At 39.3% G+C, this 21,925-nt stretch overlaps 1 protein-coding gene across 2 annotated transcripts in view; it reads left to right on the top strand.

The window, feature by feature from the left end:
• The window catches only part of AKAP6 (A-kinase anchoring protein 6), a 281,842-nt gene that overhangs the window by 189,090 nt on the left and 70,827 nt on the right, over positions 1-21,925 (top strand). For both annotated transcript variants that reach the window (XM_054162087.1, XM_054162088.1), the window contains exons 8-9: positions 1,419-1,567; positions 7,924-8,044. In XM_054162087.1, coding sequence (XP_054018062.1) covers positions 1,419-1,567; positions 7,924-8,044 — 270 coding nt within the window. The remainder of the gene's footprint in view (positions 1-1,418; positions 1,568-7,923; positions 8,045-21,925) is intronic.

Here is a 21,925-nt window from a genome sequence, read left to right as displayed (position 1 = left end):
TCTTTTTGTTTGCTTGGGGTTTTTTATTATTTCATAAACACGTATTAGGGTTCGCTGCCAAACTTTACAAATCTCACTGTGAGAAGCAACTGAAACTTGTGAGTGCTTGAGAGAGAAATTTTGAAAGGAAATGGGATTTCAAAATCAGATGCATTGTTACTTAGCAAAAATTGTACCAAGGCAAGACATAAGCAAATATAACTGTCATTACCACAAACTCATAAAGATGTTCCAACCTCCCCTCAGACTTCCCATACTGATATTCTTCAGTGCCTATTTCCCTTCACTTGCCTGATTTATTTATTTATTTCAGGTTTTTGCAGATAACCCTTCTCTGCTCTCTCTCTTCCCCTGCTTTCTCTTTACAGCCACTGTGTTGCTCCATAGACTGGTAACTGTTGTGCTGCCAGCAGCCAAACTTCCCTTCCGCACCTTCCACAGCAGAAAATGCAAGAGTGCTTGTACAAAATTTCCTCCATGCTTCTTGCATTTACTAACCTTAGAACTAAACAGTTAAGCAAGCATTCTCCTCCTAATTGAAAAAAAGAGGATGTAGTTAAGGAGAAGTAGCAGTTTGTGAAGCAGTATCAGAATTTATAATGTGTTTTTCTTTCAGTGAAGCATATTAAAAGAAAACAAAGTCCCAAAGTGCTTTTGAACTTACTCTACCCTCTGTTCTTTGTCCTGTTCCTAAGGGCAAGTGTGGCAAACAGCAGATTTCATCCTTATATCATCTGGTTCTCAGAGCCTCAGAATCAAACTGATCACCACAGCTGCAATAAATAAAGTGTCTATTCAATAAGATACAATGCCAAATATTATTCAACATTCTTCTGGCCGTGCACAGAGTCTGATGGAAAACAGCACAACTGACTTACAGCCTTTTTTGCTTGCAATTAAAATTGCTGAGTAATCAGTGGACGGTGGATAAGGCAAAGGAGAGTGTGAATAATGCCAATTTGCTTGGTTTAGTTTACACTTACTATTTACATCAAAAATACTTACAGATATATGGCTTTCATTAATTACGAAGCAATGTGTTAACATTATCAGTCTTGAAGCCTGCAAGAAATGTCATTCCATGTATCTACCTGTTCTGTGTGTGATTTATAGTACCTTTTTAATCATGCCAGATATTTATATGCAGCATTTGATTGGATATACATCTCATGGCATATATAGCACATTTCTCTGAAAGAGTCCTAAGTAGTTGAGTTCAAGCACTTAGAAATACACTTTTCCCTGACTTAATGGTTCAGCCTTTTTAACTACCACGCAAGGAGAAACATGATGGTGTGAACTGTTTGGTTAAAATTGTTGCATTCCAAAAGTACATGTTTTAAATGAATTATTTCTGGTATTTGTTTTTATTTTTAAGTTCTGTTGTGTTTTATTTTCTTTTTGTTTTCTTTTTCTAGGCTGAGGTTCAGCTATGCTATCTGGAAGCACAAAGAGATGCTGTTGAACAGATGTCCTTAAAGCTGTACAGCGAGCAGTACAACACTAGTAGCAAGCGAAAGGAAGAGTTTGCTGATATGTCAAAAGTTCACACAGTGGGAAGTAATGGGTAGGGAACTATTCTTTTTGTTGTTTTATTCTCACTGATCTGTGGGTTTTTTTACATGATATACTTTTTCTTACTTTTAGTTAACTGGGATTTTTGTTCCTAGGCCAAGACGCAGAGGAAAACTCTTGATATGTTTTGGGGGTTTTCAATATATGAATGCAATAAAGAATGGATTCTGGAAAATTTACCCCAAATCATGGTTTGTTCATAGAACTAAATAACAGCAGTCCATTGGTTTTACTTTCAAAAGTGTAATGTGTCTCTTTGCTTCAGGCTTTTCTCCTTGAATGGCTTTGTATCTTTTGATTTTTCAGCATCTTCCAAGGAAGCATCTTCAGAATCTATTAATGCCTCTGCAAGACAGTTCTCTGCAATGATTATGATAGTAGTGACTATGAAATATGAGCATGAAGCCATTCACTCATAGTTCTGCAGTTCAAACATTCCAGTTTTATACTTCTGGAAATTCCTTGATTTGACCTTTTTGGTCTGTTTATTACTAAATATAAATACACATACCCTCACAGATACATAGATTATGTATCTTACAGACATTCCATTTTATATATGTGTGTGTGTTATATAAATGTGCTTTTTCTTAATAGTTTGGGCAAAGAATAATCAGAATGGACAGAACAATCAATGAAAACTTGCTGCCTGTCCCTTTTTCACAGCCAAAAGGAACCCCAAACCAACAACCTTGTAGTTTTGGTTTAAGACTTTTTCTTAAAAGTCTTCTGAAAAACACCTGTCTTCCAACTTCTACCACAGTTAAATGACCATAAGAACATCCTTCTGTGTTCATAATAGTGTGGGGTAAAGTCAGCTTGAAGGAGCCAAGCAGTGCTCATTGTTTGGGTACCACTTCTTCCCCAATAGGTTTCTTATAACCAATAAATACAACAAAATATTGCCTGCAGTTTTCCTATGCAAGGAAAGCCATGGACCAAGGTGTTAGTGAGCTATTTATATCCAGAACTTGCATTTCCAATTGTTAACTCAATGTTGAGGTCTTGGAAACACAGTTTTATTAAATTACCAACTGTAAAGATAAATGAGCCTTGTAAACATCCCCTCTTATTATACGGAAAGATGACTGTTTTAGAAAAGTTGATGTGAGCTAATTATGTAGGATTACTGAGATCTTGATTACACATGCAGAAATCTGTCAGATTCTCAAACATGCCAGTGCAGCTAGTGCCAACCTTAAAAATAATTTGTTCAGAATTGGTGTGTATATGTATATCAATGTGCACTGGGGGCTATATGTTCAAAACCAGCTTCTAATTTTGCAGCCACAGTTCAATGTGAGCAAGACAGAAGGCTGGAATTTTGTGTTGGACATAAGGCAGTGAGACATCAACAGACTTTTGACTGTAGAGGAGAGAGGACATAAAGTTATAAGCATCAGGGAAAATCCAGTTTGTAGCTCTGTGTACCATAGATGCTAAGCAAATAGGCTCTTAAATTGCATTTATTTACACTTGTAATTAATGCATGTCACTGGGAATGGCAGTCTACTAATACTCACTACTTCTTCTGTGCTGTGGCCACCTTTTTGGGCCCCTGTGACCATCCCAGCTCTTAAAGGCTCAACAGTGTCTTAAGGGACTGAGGTAGCTAAGGGAGATAAATACAGCACCATGTATTGAGCCGTTATAGAAACTAGGGTGGGCTGAATTCTGATGGAAAACTTTCAGTTGAATCAGTCTGAGGTATTCTATAGAACACAATGGAAATGCCTTTCAGCTGTTTTAAAATGCAGCTGACATGACGTTTCTCTGCTGTGTATCAAATTATGGCCAAAAAACATATGGGCAGAAAATCCACAGTACGATGACCTAGGTAGAGACTGAGGGAGACAGAGAAGGGACCATTTACATAACTGAGAAAGGTAGGATATCTATCCATTAGCTGTTGTGGAAGAAAGAAAAGTGTCTCCAGGGAGAAGAGTTATAGGTGGAGGATTATTTTTCTAGTGAGGGGAAAGATTTGGGAGATGACTGTGTAGGAAATAGCTAAACTCAGATAGGTAAGGTAGCATCTGCAGAATAGGGTGGTGCTAGTGGGTCTGTAAAGAACAGGAGATTTCCTGAAGAACAGTGATCTTGTTACAACAGCAGTAGAGAGGTTTACACTTACCTGTATGGAAATGTCTAAAGTGAAAATGAAAAAGAAGAGAACAAATATCTACTGCCAGGGACCACCAGCTAGCTGGGCAGAAAGAGGTAACCAAAAGTAACAGCTGCAAAATGTTATAGCAAATCTAGCTGGAAATACTGCATCCCCTCAAAACTGAGGAGGAGTTTATAGAGGTACTACTGGGAAGAGATTGTCCCCCTGTACTTAGCATTGGTGAGGCCACACCTCGAGTACTGTGTTCAGTTTTGAGCACATCGATACAAGGAAGACATTGAGGCTCTGGAGCAGGTGCAAAGGAAGGCAATTAAGCTGGTAAACAGCCTAGAGAATGAGTCTGATGAAGAGCAGCTGAGGTAACTGGGACCGTTTAGTTTGAGGAAAAGGAGAGTGAGGGGAGACCTTATCACCCTCTGGCTGAAAGAACAATGGAGAGAGGTAGGTGCTGATCTCTTCTTACAGGTAATTAGTGATAGAACAAGAGAGAAAGGCCTCAAGTTGCAACAGAGAAGGTTTAGGCTAGAGAATAGGAAAAAATTTTTCACTGAAAGAGTGGTCAGGTATTGGAGCAGGCTGCCCAGGGAGGTGGTTGAGTCACCATCCATGAATGTGTTTTAAAGTCATTTAGATGTGGTGCTTGGGGATATAGTTTAGTGGGGAACTTATAGAGTAGGGTTAATGGTAGGACCTGATGATCTAGAGGGTCTTTTCCAACCAGAATGATTCTGTGCTTCTATGAGATATGGATGCAATACTTAAAGCACCAATGCACAACATGAAGGCCAAATCCTGGGATCTTCTTGTCCCCTAGTACTGGGCCTTCATGGGTGAGGCTTTGAGAAAAATGCCATAGAAGGGGGCTTCAAGTATGCACAGAATATAAGCCAAATGTAAGGTCAGGATTCTGATTTCTCTTGTATCCTCCTAATAAAAAGATGTGAAAGGAGTTCCAAAAAAATGATGACCCAGGAACTTGAAAGAACTTTATTACCTGGCTGAATTTTTTGGTAGGCATACCAATGTGTTTACAGTACTTCTAAATACCGTATGAGTAACGCCAGCAAAGAAATAATACCAACTGGAAACTCCTGTTAAATGCAGGGAAAAAAAAAAGGCTGATGGAAATACTCTCACATTCCTTTTTATTTATTAATGCCACAGATGAACTGGTTTCCTCATGAGAAAGGTGCTCATGAATTTTCATTCAAAATAATAAATTGATGTCCACATTTTAAGAAATATGTTTAGGGTTCAAGGGATTAGAGGTGCAACTTTGCATATCTGATATTCTGTTTGCCAAGACAAAATATACTTCTTAATGTCATTTTAGTTATTGTGCAGCCAATGCTTTTAGCTTATTAGCCAACAAACCTGTATTAAGGAAGCTGTAGTTACCTACCCTTTAACTAATATTATTATGTGTGTTGGCAATTTTTTGGTACTTTTAATAGAGGAATAATGTTTTCAATAAACAGGTGAGCTACTTTTTTTTTTTTTTCATCAGTGGTGAGTCAACTTGGATAATCAACCAAAACTGGATCTTTTCTATGGTTCCTGCATCTGTAACACACATCAGTATTGCAGAAGTTACTCGCTCCCTGATTCTGCCTGTGGCAATATGAAGAAACAATCTGCTAAGCCCAGAAAAAAAAAATAATAAAAAAAGATTCTGAATAAAGAAAGAAATATTCAATATGACACAGAAATACTGACAGGTACATTTTAATCCTAACCTGTCACTGATCCTACAGTTGCTGGATTTTCTGAATATCTTTTTAGAAGCTTAGTAACTTACATCCTCTTTGGACTAGCAATTTAATAGTAATCAGTAGATCCATCCATTTAGATGTGAGGCAGTCATTTTAAAAAGAAAGCTTGTTTGTTTTGTTTTGTGTTTTTTTAAATATAGAGTTACTTCAAAACTATTATAAATATTGCCTTTTTAATTGTGATGAGGCTTTGTAGGCTGACTTCAGGCTCGGGAAGATAACTGCTATAGACAGTTCGCTTAAAATGCTCCCAGATGACTTTGTTTTACAGCAGAAAACTTTGGAAGAGAATAGGCATAGTATGTAAACTATTAAGGGGAAAAAAAATCCACTTTATTTCTTGCATCCCTTCCTGGGCTTTTTCCAGTGAATCCTGTTTCTCTCTTCATTTTGGACTGAGTTCCTCTTCAGAACTTTAGCTAGCAGTCAAAATCTTCACCTGTTTCCTAGTGTTAACTGGGGTTTAGAAAACTTAAGTGAAAAGTGCTTCTGTGTGTCTTTAAAGGATTGGTTCATTCTGTTGTACCAATACATAGACTGCTCTGGACTGTAAATAGGATATGGTTCTACAGATGCAAAGCAGGTGTTTGGATCCAGCACATCATCTACCTATTACAGTAAAATCCAGATCCATTTCCTAGTGCAGTTTCCAAAAGAATCCCTTCCCATTCTGACAGTAGCAGGCCATGCAGGTTGAGTGTAAGTTTTGCTTCCTGTCATCTTCATAATTTAGATATTTTTACCGGTACAAATCATCCACTCTGTACCAATTCATACAAGATGAAATCTAGCCTCGTATCATAAAACATACATTTTAATAACTGCCTGTCATTTTTGCGACTTTGGATAATATTTGGTTAAGACAGAAGGGATAAAAAAGGAGCAGTAGATACTGAAGATAAAGAATGGTTACACTGCTTTCCGAGGAAGGGATAAAGATTCAGTATCACTGCAAATACACCATTCAAAATGGAGTTTAGTTTTATTTCAGTTTCAAAATGATAGCTGAGTCAAATACCTCCTAAAATAGGAGGAAAGCCCTGAACTCCAAATGAAACTATTATATTTCAACAATAGTAACTTGCCCTTTTGTGCTTACTCTTCTTCATAATGGCATCACTGCTTACCTTCTCAGGGCAGCAGGCAATTTTAAGTAACTGCACTTCATAAATTATTGAGTAAAAGTATACTAAGTACAGTGGATTAAACTAGAGAGTTGCTTCAGAAGCAGGAATCAACACTTGTGCATTATACAAGACTTCCTTTGTTGTCACCTCATTGAAAATAACACCGCAGAAGGCAAATGCTTTCTTCTCTCTTGCTTTCTTGCCAAAAGACAGTTCTACTTGTCACAACTTTATCTTTAAGCTTTCAAAATTGCCCTGCGTTTGGTACTCCAGTTAATAACAACCGAAACCACAGGAGTATTAACAGCTTTGGAAACACGGTGACTTTATTGTTTCTCCATTGAAATACCGCTAATTATTTTAATGGGGTAGCTAAAAAAGTTGTTAATAATTGGAGAAATTAGCTTTAGTGGAGCATGGACTATTGTTTGATCAATATGGGGGGGTTTCGATACTACTGGCGAGGCTTTTGTTAGTTCCAGTTTTGCAACTTTGAAGATCCCTTTTCAAAGGGTATCTTTCTGACGAATATGCAGTTTTCCAGCATGTACCTTCTGTCTTGTATCACAGTGTTTTAGAAGAATCTATGCTTTACTTATTCACTAGGCTTTCAATAGAGAATCACATTAATCCTTTTAAGCTCCTTATTCTAATGATTTATTTTGTTGAAAACCGTAGTGATCCTCCTTTGAATTTTAATGATTGCTGGCTATTCAAGGATTCATTGTTTTGACTTCCTGTCCTTACCTTTGTTTCTTACATGTCTGTAGGGAACACCTGTCTAATACTGTATCTGGCCTTAGTTCTCACTGGCTTACCATATTCACTCAAGCCTATCTTAAGACGTTAAGTTGAAATGCTAGCTACTCATCCATGAAAATAAATGTAGGATATTTACAGAGATAGGCAGATAGACAGCAGAGGGACAACTGAATGGATTGAGTCATTTTTCGATTAAAATTATATTTCTGTATGAATTATATCAAGATGATCGTTGCAAAGTTTGCTCAATATAAAGTCATCACCTGAAAAAACCCCATTAAATAAAAAAGCCTAGGGGGGATTTCTCTTTCAAAATTTTTGAAGCAAATGCAGTGTGCCAATAGTTGTCAGGATTTGGCATCAGCCACTGAATTTAGGTCATGGCACTGGCTTAAATTGGATTTCAGTTTTCATTTTCACCCACTCTATATAAATACAGAATGTCTCTTTAGAAATATAACTAGGAACATCATGAGTTTTCAAGAATATATTATTCTAATACAAGATTTTAACAACTACACAGTATTTATGCATAATACATTTTGTTCTTTATCTACAGCCTTTTGGACTTTGATTCAGAATACCAGGAGCTCTGGGATTGGCTGATTGACATGGAATCCATTGTGATGGACAGCCATGACCTGATGATGTCAGAGGAGCAGCAGCAGCATCTTTACAAGGTTAGCGCCACCGTTACTGCCTTTACCTAGCTATAGAAGATCTGATTAGCTTGACAAGTCTTTCTCTCACAGGATATCGCTGCGTTCATTGTATGTATCATGGTGTCTATTAGAATTCCCTTCCCTGTCCCCAACCTCATTTCCATCCCCTGTGCGCTGACAGGCTGCACCGACATCATAATTGCAAGAAAGTTCCCTTTATCACATTCTATTTGGTGTAATTCTATAGAAGGACAAAGATTTGTCTTCAAGATGAATAGAAATAAATGAAACTGCATTAATAAATAGACTGAAACAAAATGAAGGGAAAAAATGAAATGCTAGCATTTAACAAAATGTGTTTTGATTGGAGCTTTCAGCTGGATTTTTATCCACCTTTCAGACCTCATATTGGAAGAAAGAAATTTGCCTTGATTTTGGTTTGCTGCTGCCAGGATACAGGACTCTTCCAATTTAAGTTTTATTAGTTATACATAAAGCAGACATTGTCATGTTAAGTCATCACGCTTGCTTGTGATTCCAGGAAAAAGATTTTGAACTTGCATATTGATTACAGGGTATTCATCTAACATACACACACTCACACACATGGTTTCTCTTATTTAGCCCAGAAGCTCCCTTTCACTTCTTTTAGAGAGACAGTACTTTTGAGAAGTTTCCCAAAACATGTGAGCTGATCCTAAAATTGATTCAAACTTCACTGTGTGTCTAAGAAGCAGCAGTCTATGGGTCTGAGGGGTTGGGGGGGGGTGGGGGGGGTGTGGTAAGAAAGTGGAGGCCTTAAACAGAAATATCAGGCTGCAGTAAATCTTCCTCATTTAGGCAATTTTTATTGGAGTAATTCTGACAGTTGTCATCCTTGAATTGCTTTGAGCATATGGCATATTTCAAAGAGCAGATTGTGAATCATAAAAAATAAAATTAATAACTAACCACAGAATCAGCAACAGTATAATGACAAGAAACAACTACCCTCTAGCTTTTTTTTTTTATTTCTTATCAAATAAATGGTACATTCAAGGTCAAATAGAAGTTGTTTTCTTTCTTTTAGGATTGCATGATGCGATGATTTCTTAAATATAATTATGGTGTGTTTTTTTCTTGCTTGCTTTGCCATCTTAATTTCTTGGTGGTCTTCTTGCATTCTGGCCTGCCTCATTTTAGTCCTTTTCTTTAAAATACCCAGTGAGAAAGTTTTGTCACATGAGTTAGAATGTGTTTGCAAATGGAAATGTGATTCCAATCCAAACTATTTTAGACTGCAAATGAGCTTAATTCAGTGGCCTCCATTTCTTACTTTGACAATAATTTCTTATTTTTTCTGGTGTCTTTTTCCTTATTTTCTAAATACTTAATCATGCATTAACGGTCCTGACCTTGGCTAGGCTAAGAAATAAGCAAACGTCAGCAATGGGTAAAAAGTTTCCTGTGAATTTAGAATAAGGTCTTTTGGTAGTGTCTATCCATAGAAGACTGTGGAAGACTTGCACCATGCCTAATCTAACCATGAGTTTTAGTCCTAAGATACACCAAAAAAATCAATAAACATGTATTTTAAGGAAACAATCCATCCAGCAATATGAAACTGAACAAAGCCTCAGCAGCCAGCCTGAGTATTTTAGGATACCTCCCTTTTCCATATGCAGATGTAACCATTAAGAATAATTATAGATGGTAAGGCTGGGATAATAATGCACAGTGAGAAGAATAAAGGAAGGTGATAATTTAAGAATTAGTTTGCAGTACAGTATGGTGGTAACATGAGGAATATTGTATATTCAAAATGGGAAGTAGTAATTTCTTAATATTATGGAATTCTGTATTTTGGTAGGCATGACACTTCCAAAAGCAGAAAGTTTGTGTCAGAGAGAGTAGCTGAGTGCTGCTTCCAAAGCAGAGGCAAGCTTGTTTGTTCTGCAGTTTCTACAGGGCAGTCATTGATAGTGGGCCTATCTCAAAAATACCTGTCTGATCATTGCAAAACCACTTGAAGAAGGGTAGAAACAGGCTGCCTGCCCTCCCATGGAAAATATTCTTTGCATATACCTTTCTGTGAAAACAGCAGGCAAACTGTTAAGGAATGAGGGGGAAACTTAACTAGAAATTAAGTGTTTGGTAAAGAGATGAGTAAGACGTGTTCCTTAAGCAGGAGGACTATTTCCAGGTCATGTAAAAAGGTTTAGTGCATAGCATTAATATCTATTAGCCTTAAAAAAAAAAAAGGGGGGGGGGGGGGGGGGGAAGAGGGGAGGAGAGAAGAAAAAATCAAACAAAAATCACCTCCCTAAGAAGTATTGAAAGCCCCATTATTTCTGTCATTTAAAAGTAGACAAAAGAAAACAGCAAATGAAATCGAGGGAACAATTGTGCACTAGGTCTGCATCGTCCTTAATTTCAGAGCCCCATGTAACAATGAATCACGCCCTCAAACCCAGTGTTAATAGTTTTATAAGAGTAGCCTAGTAAACCTCTCTTCTAATTAATACCGACATCCCTTTTATTTGGAGGCTCTTACACAGAGTTGTGAATGGTCTAGTGTGAACAGCTAAGGGGCAGGAGCACTGCCTGCGCTTCACAGTGAACGCAGCAATTCTGGTCTGTAGGGACAGAAATCTGTTAAGAGAAATTCAGGCAGCTATTATTACCAGAATTCCTCGGTAATGTGGGGTGTTATGAAAACAAAGGTCTTGCTTTAGTTATTCGTTTTCAGTTACAACTTCAAATGTGAACGTGCTAATTGCGCTCTCCTCCTTTTGGTGGATTCTCCTAAACTCACAGATCCATTTTCTCAGTTATTGAGCTGACAAGTAATTGCACCTCTGAGCCAGCTCAGCAAGCCGCCTCTGTCAGGGAACCTGCTGTGGTATCACTATTACCAACAGTAATCATTGCCCGTAGAAGTCTATGAATGGGAAGGCGCAATGAGAAAACAGGTAAATCGGAAGGGAAAGGCATACATTAAAGCAGCATAACATAATATAGAAATACTAAAATTGCATATGAGAAAATAAAGTGTATTGTGGACTTGATGATCTCAGAGGTCTATTCCAGCCTCAATAATTCTGCGATTCTGTGTGGGTTTTTATGGTTGGGCTGTTTCCCCAGTATTCTGTTTTCAGATTTAATGTAGTTTTAAGTCAACTCTCACCTTAATTTTGCTTTGTAATATTCCAGGAACTTTACAGGTTTGGGTTGGGTTTTTTTTCTTCATTTTAGGATCCTTATTATCTCTCTTTAATGAGGTTTTCTTTTGCCCTTAATATAGTAGGACCAGCGCAGCCTCTATTATTATTATTATTATTATTATTATTATTATTATTATTATTATTATTATTATTATTATTATTATATTTTTAACCTAACTCTAGATATGTATGTATGACTCTCTGGATTTCCTAGATTTTAGGGCAAAGATTTACAAACAGAAAACAAAAAAAAAGCTATCACTCTTCATGATGCTCCCCCATAGTCCTAAGCGATTTCAGCTTTACAGACTTCAGCTAGCTGATGATTTTCCAAATCAACTAGTGTTTGATAAAATGGCAGTCATGGAATGGATTGCTGACAGTTTATTTGTCCTCTAACGCTTTGTCTGTGAACTACAAAAAAATTAAAAGGAGCATTTCCATGTTTTTGGACTCTCACTTCTTTGTACTTCTGTAACAGCTGAGTTTAATGCCAAATGTATCATGTTTATTTCATTTTAATCTACTGCATGTGAGTCTGATCTCATAAGCTCTAAGTACACAGAACTTGCATTGACTTCAGCTGTATTCATATGCCGTTACTGGAGGATCAAACCCAAAGAATTTAAACTCTGCTAATTAGCCCTTTAGTGGGAACTTGAGTAGTTCTGTACCTTGCATGTTCAAAATGAAGCAAATCAGTATTTACTGGAATTGTGGAGATTAGAAATGAGTATACTAGGCAGAGAAGTTAATGATAATTCTTTCCATTTTACTCAGAAGATTAATTGCAAAACTTAATTGAGTTAGATTAAAACTCCATTTAAATAAGTGCACTATGATTGTTAAAATTGTTAGTATCTTCAGAATAAAAATTAACTGAACATTTAAAAATATCAAATACAAGAAATGACATTTTTCTGTCTGATTACACGTTTAGTGTTTTTAATACAAACTGCATAAGCCATGAGTCTCACACTAGTATGTTTTCATCAGTCATGGTCGTTACAGATGGGAAAAGTCCTTTATGCAGTAGTGCAAAGATTTTAAAACTATCTCGTTGACATGGCTTTTGAACAGATTCACTGCCAGATTATTTCATCAAAGGGAAGCAGTTTGCTGTATTAAATAACATGAAAATGCACATGAAAAGCTAAGGATACCTCTCAGAAAAAGTTGAGGGGGGAAATAATCTCCCAGCAGTTTTTGTTTCCCTACTAGAAGCTACCCCTCCTCGGAAGGTGCAGTTCATTTTCTCCTCTGGGTGTGCTGCTGCTCCATTGTGCCTTTCTCTCTGGCTCAGTGTGCTGTGGCCCTGAGTGGATCAAACAAAACGTGGTGAAAGTTTCCCTCATTTGCATCACTTCTAGACAGCCCTGTCGTACTCTTTGCTGACAGGAAATCACTGTCTTTGTCACCTTTTTTCAGTGATCTCCTTTTGGCAGAGATTGGCCATGTGACCAGGATTAATCACAACAACAGTTCTGGCTCAGAACTCAATGACATGTTTTCCTCAGCACTTCAATAATGGTGTAGAGGAGTCAGTAGGAAATGACTACATTAATTTCAGAGTGAAAAGATAATTAACACTTAAGGAGTAGTGCTATAACCTATGGAGCTATTATTCAAATTAAAACTAATTTATTGCAAACTTGTGAAAAAAAATAAAATAAATTAACTCCTGTCCTTTAATGCAACTGTTAAAATAATCTTACAAGAGTCCCTGAGTTTAAAAAGAGGCACAAACTATATTTAACACGGTAATATAAATACATAAAAACTTCAACATTTGAAACTGGAGGCTGAAGTATGTAAAGTGCTTACTTAGATGATATGAATAGGATACTGGCAAACAAAAGCAGCAGTGTACTCCTAGAATGCTGTGCTTCAAGGAGTTTCCTTGGCAACAGAAATGCAGTTCCAAAAGTAGACAGAACTTTCCTCAGAAAACATACTATTAATAACAACCTTCCGGAACAACTTGGAACAATTTGACTACTTGGCAATAATAATGCCAAGTGTTCTGCAAATTAATCTAACACATAACAGTTATATGTTTCTCTTGCCCATAATTCTCCTGTACTGGAGAACCGAGTTCTCTGCTGTTGGAGGATAAAAATGTGCAAAGCGGTTCCAAATGCTGCGCAAACAGAGAGAGAGCTCAAATAACAGCAGCCTATAAGGATCAATTAATGTGCTTCGTATCATTTTAACTTGTAAAACAGATTAGTCTAATTGGATTACTTTGTTTCATTTAAAACGAGTCCTGCGTACATATGAAGCCACATTGTAGTTCAAGCAGATTTTCCCTATAAAGAAAACTTATTAAAAGATTAGCAGTCTGTAGAGTGGTATATTTGGACAATATGCTTAGGGGATTGGTTATAAACTAGAAAACGTGAAGATTTTTTTTGCTCCTGCGCTGCATATTCTGTACGGTCCTGGATGCCTTCTGTCTGTCTGGTGATGTGTCAGTGTCTGCACGGAGCTGCTAAAGCAAGTCAGTGGGAAAAGATGATGATCCTCACTTCATAGGAAGCTCTCAGCACACTGCAGGATTGAGTCCCTTGTAGGTAGTAACTACAAATCTGCTATGCATGCAGTATTTTTAGATATGTCATCATTTCTGTATGAGCCAAGAGAGTAAACTAATTTCAGATTTGCCTTGCCAATAGGAATCATTAGAATTCCACTAAGGGCCACAAGTTTACCAGACAGGAAAGGTAGATTGTGCTACTGCCTTGACTTTTCCTGAATTCTTAGATCTAAAGGTTAAAAGTAATCAATATCTCATTGTGCAGCCTGATAATAAGTAATAACCATGATGTTAAAATCTAAATGATTGCAGATAGCACTTAGGTGTGTTGACCCATTTGGGAGGGCTTTGTAATTGCCATTAGACTAGTCAGTGTCGTTTGCTAATAAACTTTTTAGGCTACCTTGTGAAAATCGCCATCTTTCTGAAGTGTAACTTTAACACTATTAGCAAATTATGCCCCACAGAGAAAGCTTTTATTTCATCTGACATAGCACATGTAATGCTGGGGAGGGGGGAGAAAGGAAAGAATGAAAAAGAGAGAAAGATTCTTCTGCTAAATAGTATCAGTGTAGATCTTCATTAGCAATAGTAAATTACAGCATTATGCCTACGTACATGGTTTGATACATGCCTCAATGGAAGTTATTCTTTGCCTTTGACATTGTGGTGTGTTTTTAGCTGTCATGTATAGTAAAATAACTGAGCTAAGCTTTGCAGAAAACTCTGATTTTAATTGCTGTCCCTCACAAAGTTCAGTAATTTCCATGGTTGTGGTGGGTTTTTCCCCTCAGCCGATGAAGACTCTCTATGGCTTTTTGTGCTATGTAAGAAAATCAACTCGGTTTTAGGAAGGTGTCTCAAAAAGGGCCAATACTCTGAACAGCAGTAAAAATCTGTTCTAATATAGAACATCAATTAAGTTAGCTTAGACCCTAACACAGCAAAGTTTCCTAGTCTGTTATGGCAGAGGGTGCTGAAATTGGTTAACTTTTTCTGCACAAGTATTTTCACTTTAGTTGCACTGAGGAACAAAGTGAAAACTCCTTTGTGACACTTACCATAACATCCTGCTCTTTTCAGTGGTCCATAAGTTCAATTTTGTGATATGATTAAATTCCTTGCTGCTACTGGCAAATTTTATATGCAGAATAGAAAATGATTTTCTACGAGAAGCCTTACTTTCAGCAGGAAAATGTTAAGTTTTAATGTCTTACATAATGACAACAGGAAAACACTGATTATCATATCTATGGAATTTAAAAGCATAGAGAACAGGTAAAGAAAAACTATGAAAAATGTTTTTACATTTTCTTGGTTACTTCCATGATATATTTTGAATGCAAACATGCATTTTTAAAGGCAGCGTTATAATTTCTGTGGAGCAGACTCCCAGAAGAAGTGGCTTCATTCATTTCACAAGAGTAAGTGGATTTCTCCCATTTCTTCCCAGCATGACATTGAGGATGAACTTCACATTGTAGCAAAGCAGTATTTACTGAGCTTGTAGCAAAAGCCAGCACAGCTTTTGGGAGATTAAAGCAGTGTGTCTAGAATGAAAGAAGCATTCGACTTCAAACAAAAGTAAATGTGTACCACATAACTGTCATCACGATTCCTTACTACAGCTGCGAAACGTGGACAATTTATAGGCATCACGTCAGGCAACTTAGTCAACTCCACATGGCTCTGTCTTTGTGTCCTTGCTGATGTAAAATGGTAGGATAAGGTCCCAAGCAGCGTGACCTTAAAGCATTGTCAAATATTCAGCATGAGAAGCAACGGTCTGGCACACTCAGACGTGGTGGTTTGAGCTCATGTGTCTAGCAGTAAATTAGCCAAAGCTATTTTCTGTTCATTAAGCATTTTTTGTTTCTAAAAAGTTGGAAATGGCACCGTAGTACACCACAAAAGATCATGGAAATTGCAACCTTTATTGCTTTCTATACTCTAGGACTGCCTAGTGTCCCAACATGGTAGAAGGGGTTCAAGATTTGTCCCAGATATACTAAATTATTCACATTCTCTAAAAAACTGTGTAAGAATAGTTGAAATACAGCAGCATTCTGGGCTAATCATTGGCCCAAGAATCCCTAAGAAAAGGTGTTATGCTGTTATGTGTGCAGTTAAACACCAGGGACAGCACTGGTGCAGCATTGTTCCTTGATGCACTCAACCAGGTAAAGAGGCCACGTGAGGCTCCCAGACGTGGGCACTTCTGCCTTGCGTTGTTCTTAGCACAACCTTTCAAAGCTCTATCCATTCATCAAAGGAGTTTACATTACCTGTATTTCCTTGTTTCATGACACTGAAGCACATCCAGAGCACATATAAGTAGTGTGAAGTTCAAGGACTTGCCCACTCTGAGACTGGTATTTAAATGTATTGGGGTAGATTTTATGAATCAGCTGGCTACAAACATCTCAGGAAGTTACTTGTGAATTTGTACTCACTATTTATTCATAAGGTATCATGTGCAATGGTGCCAAATAAATAGAGATAAGCTCTCTTTACAAATAAAGAAATTAAAAGAAGCCAGGACTGGTTTCTCTTTACCAGATTGCATCTCAGAACCTTTAGACTAAATTATCAGCCTTTGTTCTCGGTTGTGGAACCACATGCTATATTTAAGGTCTTACACAAAGACTATATAACATAGAAATTACTCCATCAAGCCAGAGAATAGTGGGCCCTATGCAGTTCTCCCACTATTTTTATTCCATGAGGCTTTCCAGTAATCCTGAGCCCATGTGATCCTACAGAAGCCATAGCCTTCTGCTTCAAGGGGTCCCACAGGTTGAGCCCCATGCTGTGATGATCCACATTCTGTGCAGTGCGTCTCTGTGTCTGCTCTGAAGCTGCCTTCCACTGATCTCACCATATAATATCGTGAAATAAGACAAAATTAAGAGTGTTAGTAACACAATAATAAAAAAGCAATTTTACAAATATATCAATGCTAAAAAGAAGGGCAAGAAGAACCTCCACTCCTTACTGGACCTGGAGGGGAACATGGTGACCAAAGACGAGGAAAAGGCTGAGGTCCTGAACGCCTTCTTTGCCTCAATGTTTAACAGCAAGGTAGGAGTCCAGGATGAGTGGCCTCCTGAGCTGGGTAATAGGGTCGGGGAGCAGTGTAATGCCCCAGAAATCCATGAGGAATTAGTCCGGGACCTGCTGAGCCACTTGGACACCCACAAGTCCATGGGACCGGATGGGATCCATCCTAGGGTGCTGAGAGAGCTGGCAGACGAGCTGGCCAAGCCGCTCTCCATCATTTTCCTCCAGTCCTGGCTCACTGGAGAGGTCCCAGGTGACTGGAAACTGGCCAATGTGGTCCCCATCCACAAGAAGGGACGGATGGAGGAACCTGGAAACTACAGACCAGTCAGCCTGACCTCAGTGCCAGGGAAAGTGATGGAGCAGATAATCCTGGCGGCAATAACTGCGCACCTGAAGGATGGCCAAGGGCTCAGGTCCAGCCAACATGGATTTAGGAAGGGCAGGTCCTGCCTCTCCAACCTGATCTCCTTCTATGATCAGGTGACCCGTCTGGTGGATGTGGGGAGGCCTGTGGATGTAGTCTATCTGGACTTCAGCAAGGCCTTTGACACCGTCCCCCACAGTAAACTGCTGGCTAAGCTGTCAGCTCGTGGTTTGGACCACAACACTCTGTGCTGGGTTAGGAACTGGCTGGAGGGCCGAGCCCAGAGAGTGGTGGTGAATGGTGCCACATCCGGCTGGCGGCCAGTCACCAGTGGCGTCCCCCAGGGATCAGTGCTGGGCCCCATCCTCTTTAACATCTTCATTGATGATCTGGATGAGGGGGTTGAGTCAGTCATCAGCAAGTTTGCAGATGACACCAAGTTGGGAACAGATGTTAGTCAGTTAGAGGGTAGAAAGGCTCTGCAGAGGGACCTTGACCGACTGGACAGATGGGCAGAGTCCAATGGGATGGCATTTAATAAGTCTAAGTGCCGGGTGCTGCACTTTGGCCACGGCAACCCCATGCAGAGCTACAGGCTGGGGTCAGAGTGGCTGGAGAGCTGCCAAACGGAGAGGGACCTGGGGGTGCTGATTGACACCCGCCTAAACATGAGCCAGCAGTGTGCCCAGGTGGCCAAGAAGGCCAATGGCATCCTGGCCTGTATTAGGAATAGTGTGGCCAGCAGGAGCAGGGAGGTCATTGTGCCCCTGTACTCTGCATTGGTTAGGCCACACCTTGAGTACTGTGTCCAGTTCTGGGCCCCTCAGTTTAGGAAGGACATCGAGACACTTGAACGTGTCCAGAGAAGGGCAACAAGGCTGGTGAGAGGCCTTGAGCACAAGCCCTATGAGGAGAGGCTGAGGGAGCTGGGATTGTTTAGCCTGGAGAAGAGAAGGATCAGAGGCGACCTCATTGCCCTATACAACTACCTGAAGGGTGGTTGTAGCCAGGTGGGGGTTGGTCTCTTCTCCCAGGCAACCAGCACCAGAACAAGGGGACACAGTCTCAAGTTGTGTCAGGGGAGGTTTAGACTCGAGGTGAGGAAGAAGTTCTTCACTGAGCGAGTCATTCGTCATTGGAATGGGCTGCCCAGGGAGGTGGTGGAGTCGCCGTCCCTGGAGGTGTTCAAGGGGAGATTGGACGTGGCGCTTGGTGCTATGATCTAGTTGTGAGGTCTGTTGGAACAGGTTGGACTTGATGATCCTTGGGGTCTCTTCCAACCTTGGTTGCTGTGATACTGTGTGATACAATGGCAACATCAGTTTTGAAGTTGTGTGGGGGCATGTTTTTGGGTTTTTTAGCATCTTGGAGGATTAGGTGGGAAATACATAGAGCAGTGATTTTTAACTTACTCCTCAAGTTAGTTGCCAAATTTTGCCTCGGTTTCCTATTGTTTTGCATCACACTCCAAGAGAAAATGTATATTTTTTTTTCCCTAAACTCACAGAAATTATTTTCTAAACTCATAGGAATCATCTTTTACTTCACAAACACAATACAGAAAATACTATTTTATTTCCCAATTACTCCTCATCAGTATACCTCATAAATAATAGATACTGCAATGCTGCTTAAAAAAAAATAAAAGTAAAAAATTAATGACCACAGGTTTAGCAGCTTTTCTCTATGAAACTCAAATTCACTAAATCTCTATGAACTTGCAGTAGCAATGCATTCAAGGCATGCACATCTGAATGACAAAAAATAAGTTGCAGCAAGGTATACCAGGTTATCACCTCCTGAATTTTTATTTGTAGACATAATTTATTTCTATTTTAATAAATACAGATAATAGATTCTATTTATGTATTGAAAGTTTGTAAAATATCAGTATAAAATATTTCTTTGCATATATTCCTAACTCTTTTTCACATGTTTGAGGTTAGATGCCTTTTTTACATTGTGTGTATACACTTCTAAAAATAGCTGCAGCATTTTCATAGATTCATAGGGTGGTTTGGGTTGGAAGAGACCTTAAAGATCATCTAGTTCCGTGGACAGGGACACCTTCCACCAGACCAGACTGCTCAAGGCCTCATCCAACCTGGCCTTGAACACCTTTAGAGTGGGGGCATCCATGACCTCCTTGGGCAAGCTGTTCCAGTGTCTCACCACCCTAACTTCTCCTTATAACAAGGTAGAGCAGGCAATCACTATAATTAGCTGTTGCAGCCGTAGCTGTTGCATTTGTTGTTGCATCAGGTCCAATGGGGTTCTAGGGTAGGCTGCAGCCAACTCCTGTAGCCAGTGAGAAATACTTGTGGTGGTTCTTAGCCTTGTGTGGGTGCATCAGAGAAAACATGGTTGCTATAGCGTTCCAGTGGTCATGAACTGTAAATGTTAAGTTGGCTCTAAGGAGGGATGCTTTCAGAGCAAGACAGCAGTTGTACCCTTCCTGTCCTGTTGTCAAATGCCAGGCTCTGTTACAGATATGCAGGACATACTCTGGCTGTGTCACTGAGCAGACCATGAGCAGGCTATGGAGAGGCTATCATTTCCCCAGTAACACTCTGAGAGAAGAGGCCATCTAAAACTAAACTTAAAAACTCTACAAATCTAAGTCTTGGCGTGTGGGGAGCAGGCCCCAGCGGGAGCTCTTTCAGAGTACTAAGGGAGCTAAGTAGAGCAGGCATCTCTTGTGAGGAGGTTCCTCCAAGAGGTGATTCAGAGCAGTAGCTTAAGCACCCTGAAATAGTTTCAGAAGAAACCTTTTCTCTCTTATCTCTCTCTCCACTGATTGTATAAAGAGGTTATGAAGATCAGCCTCACTCTGCGTTACCTCTCACCGACTCTCAGTTATCATGAAAAGAGGGATTTTTAGTACCATTGTGTCATGACTATGCAATATTCCATTTTGAAATCCTGCTGTGATGCATCCAGATTTTGACAGACATTACAGTGGAGTTTGATCATCTCTCCTTTACCCATTGATTTTCCTTAGAAATGAGAGGTGATAGATACAGAATTGCCGTTAGAGTTTTTCAGGTGATCACTTTCTAAAGAAGAACATTGGCCTTTTTGAATGATATATGGAAACTGCCCTACATAGTTTTTTGCTGGCCTTTATTGCTGTGTCTGCTCTACAGGTAGAAGAACAGTAATTCCCAAGTTCTTTTAGTTTGTTATCATGTGTGGAGAGATAAAAACACCATTGGAGGTAAGAAGTAGTTAGCCATGTGATTCCACTTTGTTGTCTCAAAAGGTTCATCTCTGTTGCTTTGGTTTTTTTCACTAAGTGTATGCAATTTACAGTCAGCGTTCATTTTTCTCCAAGTCAATAGTCAAGTGCCTCATCATGGGAACATGGTAGATTTTTGCCTTTTTTTTCCCCCCAGGTCCCAGGAAAAAAACAAACAACAAACCAAAGATACAAAATCCTTTGTTCAGAAAGCATTTAGTTTTCTTATTGCTTCAGCTTGGGTCAGATTATAACTCTACTCTTAGAAGTTCTACCTGGTTTAATATTCAGATTTGTATTTTATGTGTTTCTTTTTTGTCATGGAGACAGGAAACATTTTTTAATTGTCTCTTCTTTACAGTGAGGGTCACAGAGCACTGGAGCAGGCTGCCCAGAAAGGTTGTGGAGTCTCCTTCTCTGGAGACTTTCAAAACCCACCTGGATGCATTCCTGTGTTGCCTGCCCTAGGTGATCCTGCTTTGGAAGGAGGCTTGGACTCGATGATCTCTAGAGGTCCCTTCCAACCCCTAACATTCTGTGATTCCCAAGGATCGCTTGTGAAAGACATAGTTCCCCTTCACAGGAAAAACATTAAAGCTAAAGTAATACATGCCTACATGCCTCCAAACAGTTGCTGATGTGCCAAAACACAAACAGCAGAACACACACGTAGATGTAAGTCAACAGACCTCCTGAAGCAGGGCAGATGCAGGCTGGCTAAAGCTATAGGCATTTTAGTGCAACATGCATAGTTTTAACAGGCAGCATGAAAGGTAGAAGGAAAAATGTTCTTGAGAAAAAGATCCAGGCAGACAGCCTGGATATTGCAGTCACCTTTGAAATTAACGTATAGTGTCTGAAACCATTGAGAATGTAAGGTTTTAATGAAGGAAGAGATATCTGTAATGTAACTTAAGCAAATCTAAAGATTCTCAGTGTTCTGGCAACGCAGAAGGCTGCCAGGAATTCAATTGCTATATTTGCAACTATGCTATTAGATCAATGACTAATTTGATACCAGCTGGTTTGTGGAGCCAGCTGCAGTGCAACACTGATAAGAAGCAAAATTAGACTGGAGAGATGCAACCAAGCACTGCAGATGTGAAATGAAATCATTATGAGACTCGTGGATAAATACAATCAGTCAACAAGGAACCCCTGAAATAAGAGTTGTCATCACTTTAAAGTTTACTGTAGTTATTTTGCAAGAATTCTACACACCCGTGGCAACAGTCTGTACAAGGTCTGGTTTCAACTGGAGCACAGTATTCAAAGCAGCCCCGGAAAGAAAGAGGAAAGTCACTGTGATTGCTCCCTAGCACTCTTAACTGAATATGGCACATTTGAAAAAGATGAGCGCTGGGAAGTTAAATCTAAGCACAAAACCCCACAGATCACCCTAGAGTCCACCAAACCCGAATTCTGTTAGTCTAGTAAAACCACCGAGAAAGGAAATGTGGCGAAGCAGAGACCGTGCACCCACAGAAAGTAATGC

The sequence above is a fragment of the Dryobates pubescens genome, chromosome 5, assembly GCF_014839835.1.
Source record: "Dryobates pubescens isolate bDryPub1 chromosome 5, bDryPub1.pri, whole genome shotgun sequence".
Taxonomy (NCBI): domain Eukaryota; kingdom Metazoa; phylum Chordata; class Aves; order Piciformes; family Picidae; genus Dryobates; species Dryobates pubescens.
This window is presented reverse-complemented; position numbering and strand designations above follow the sequence as displayed.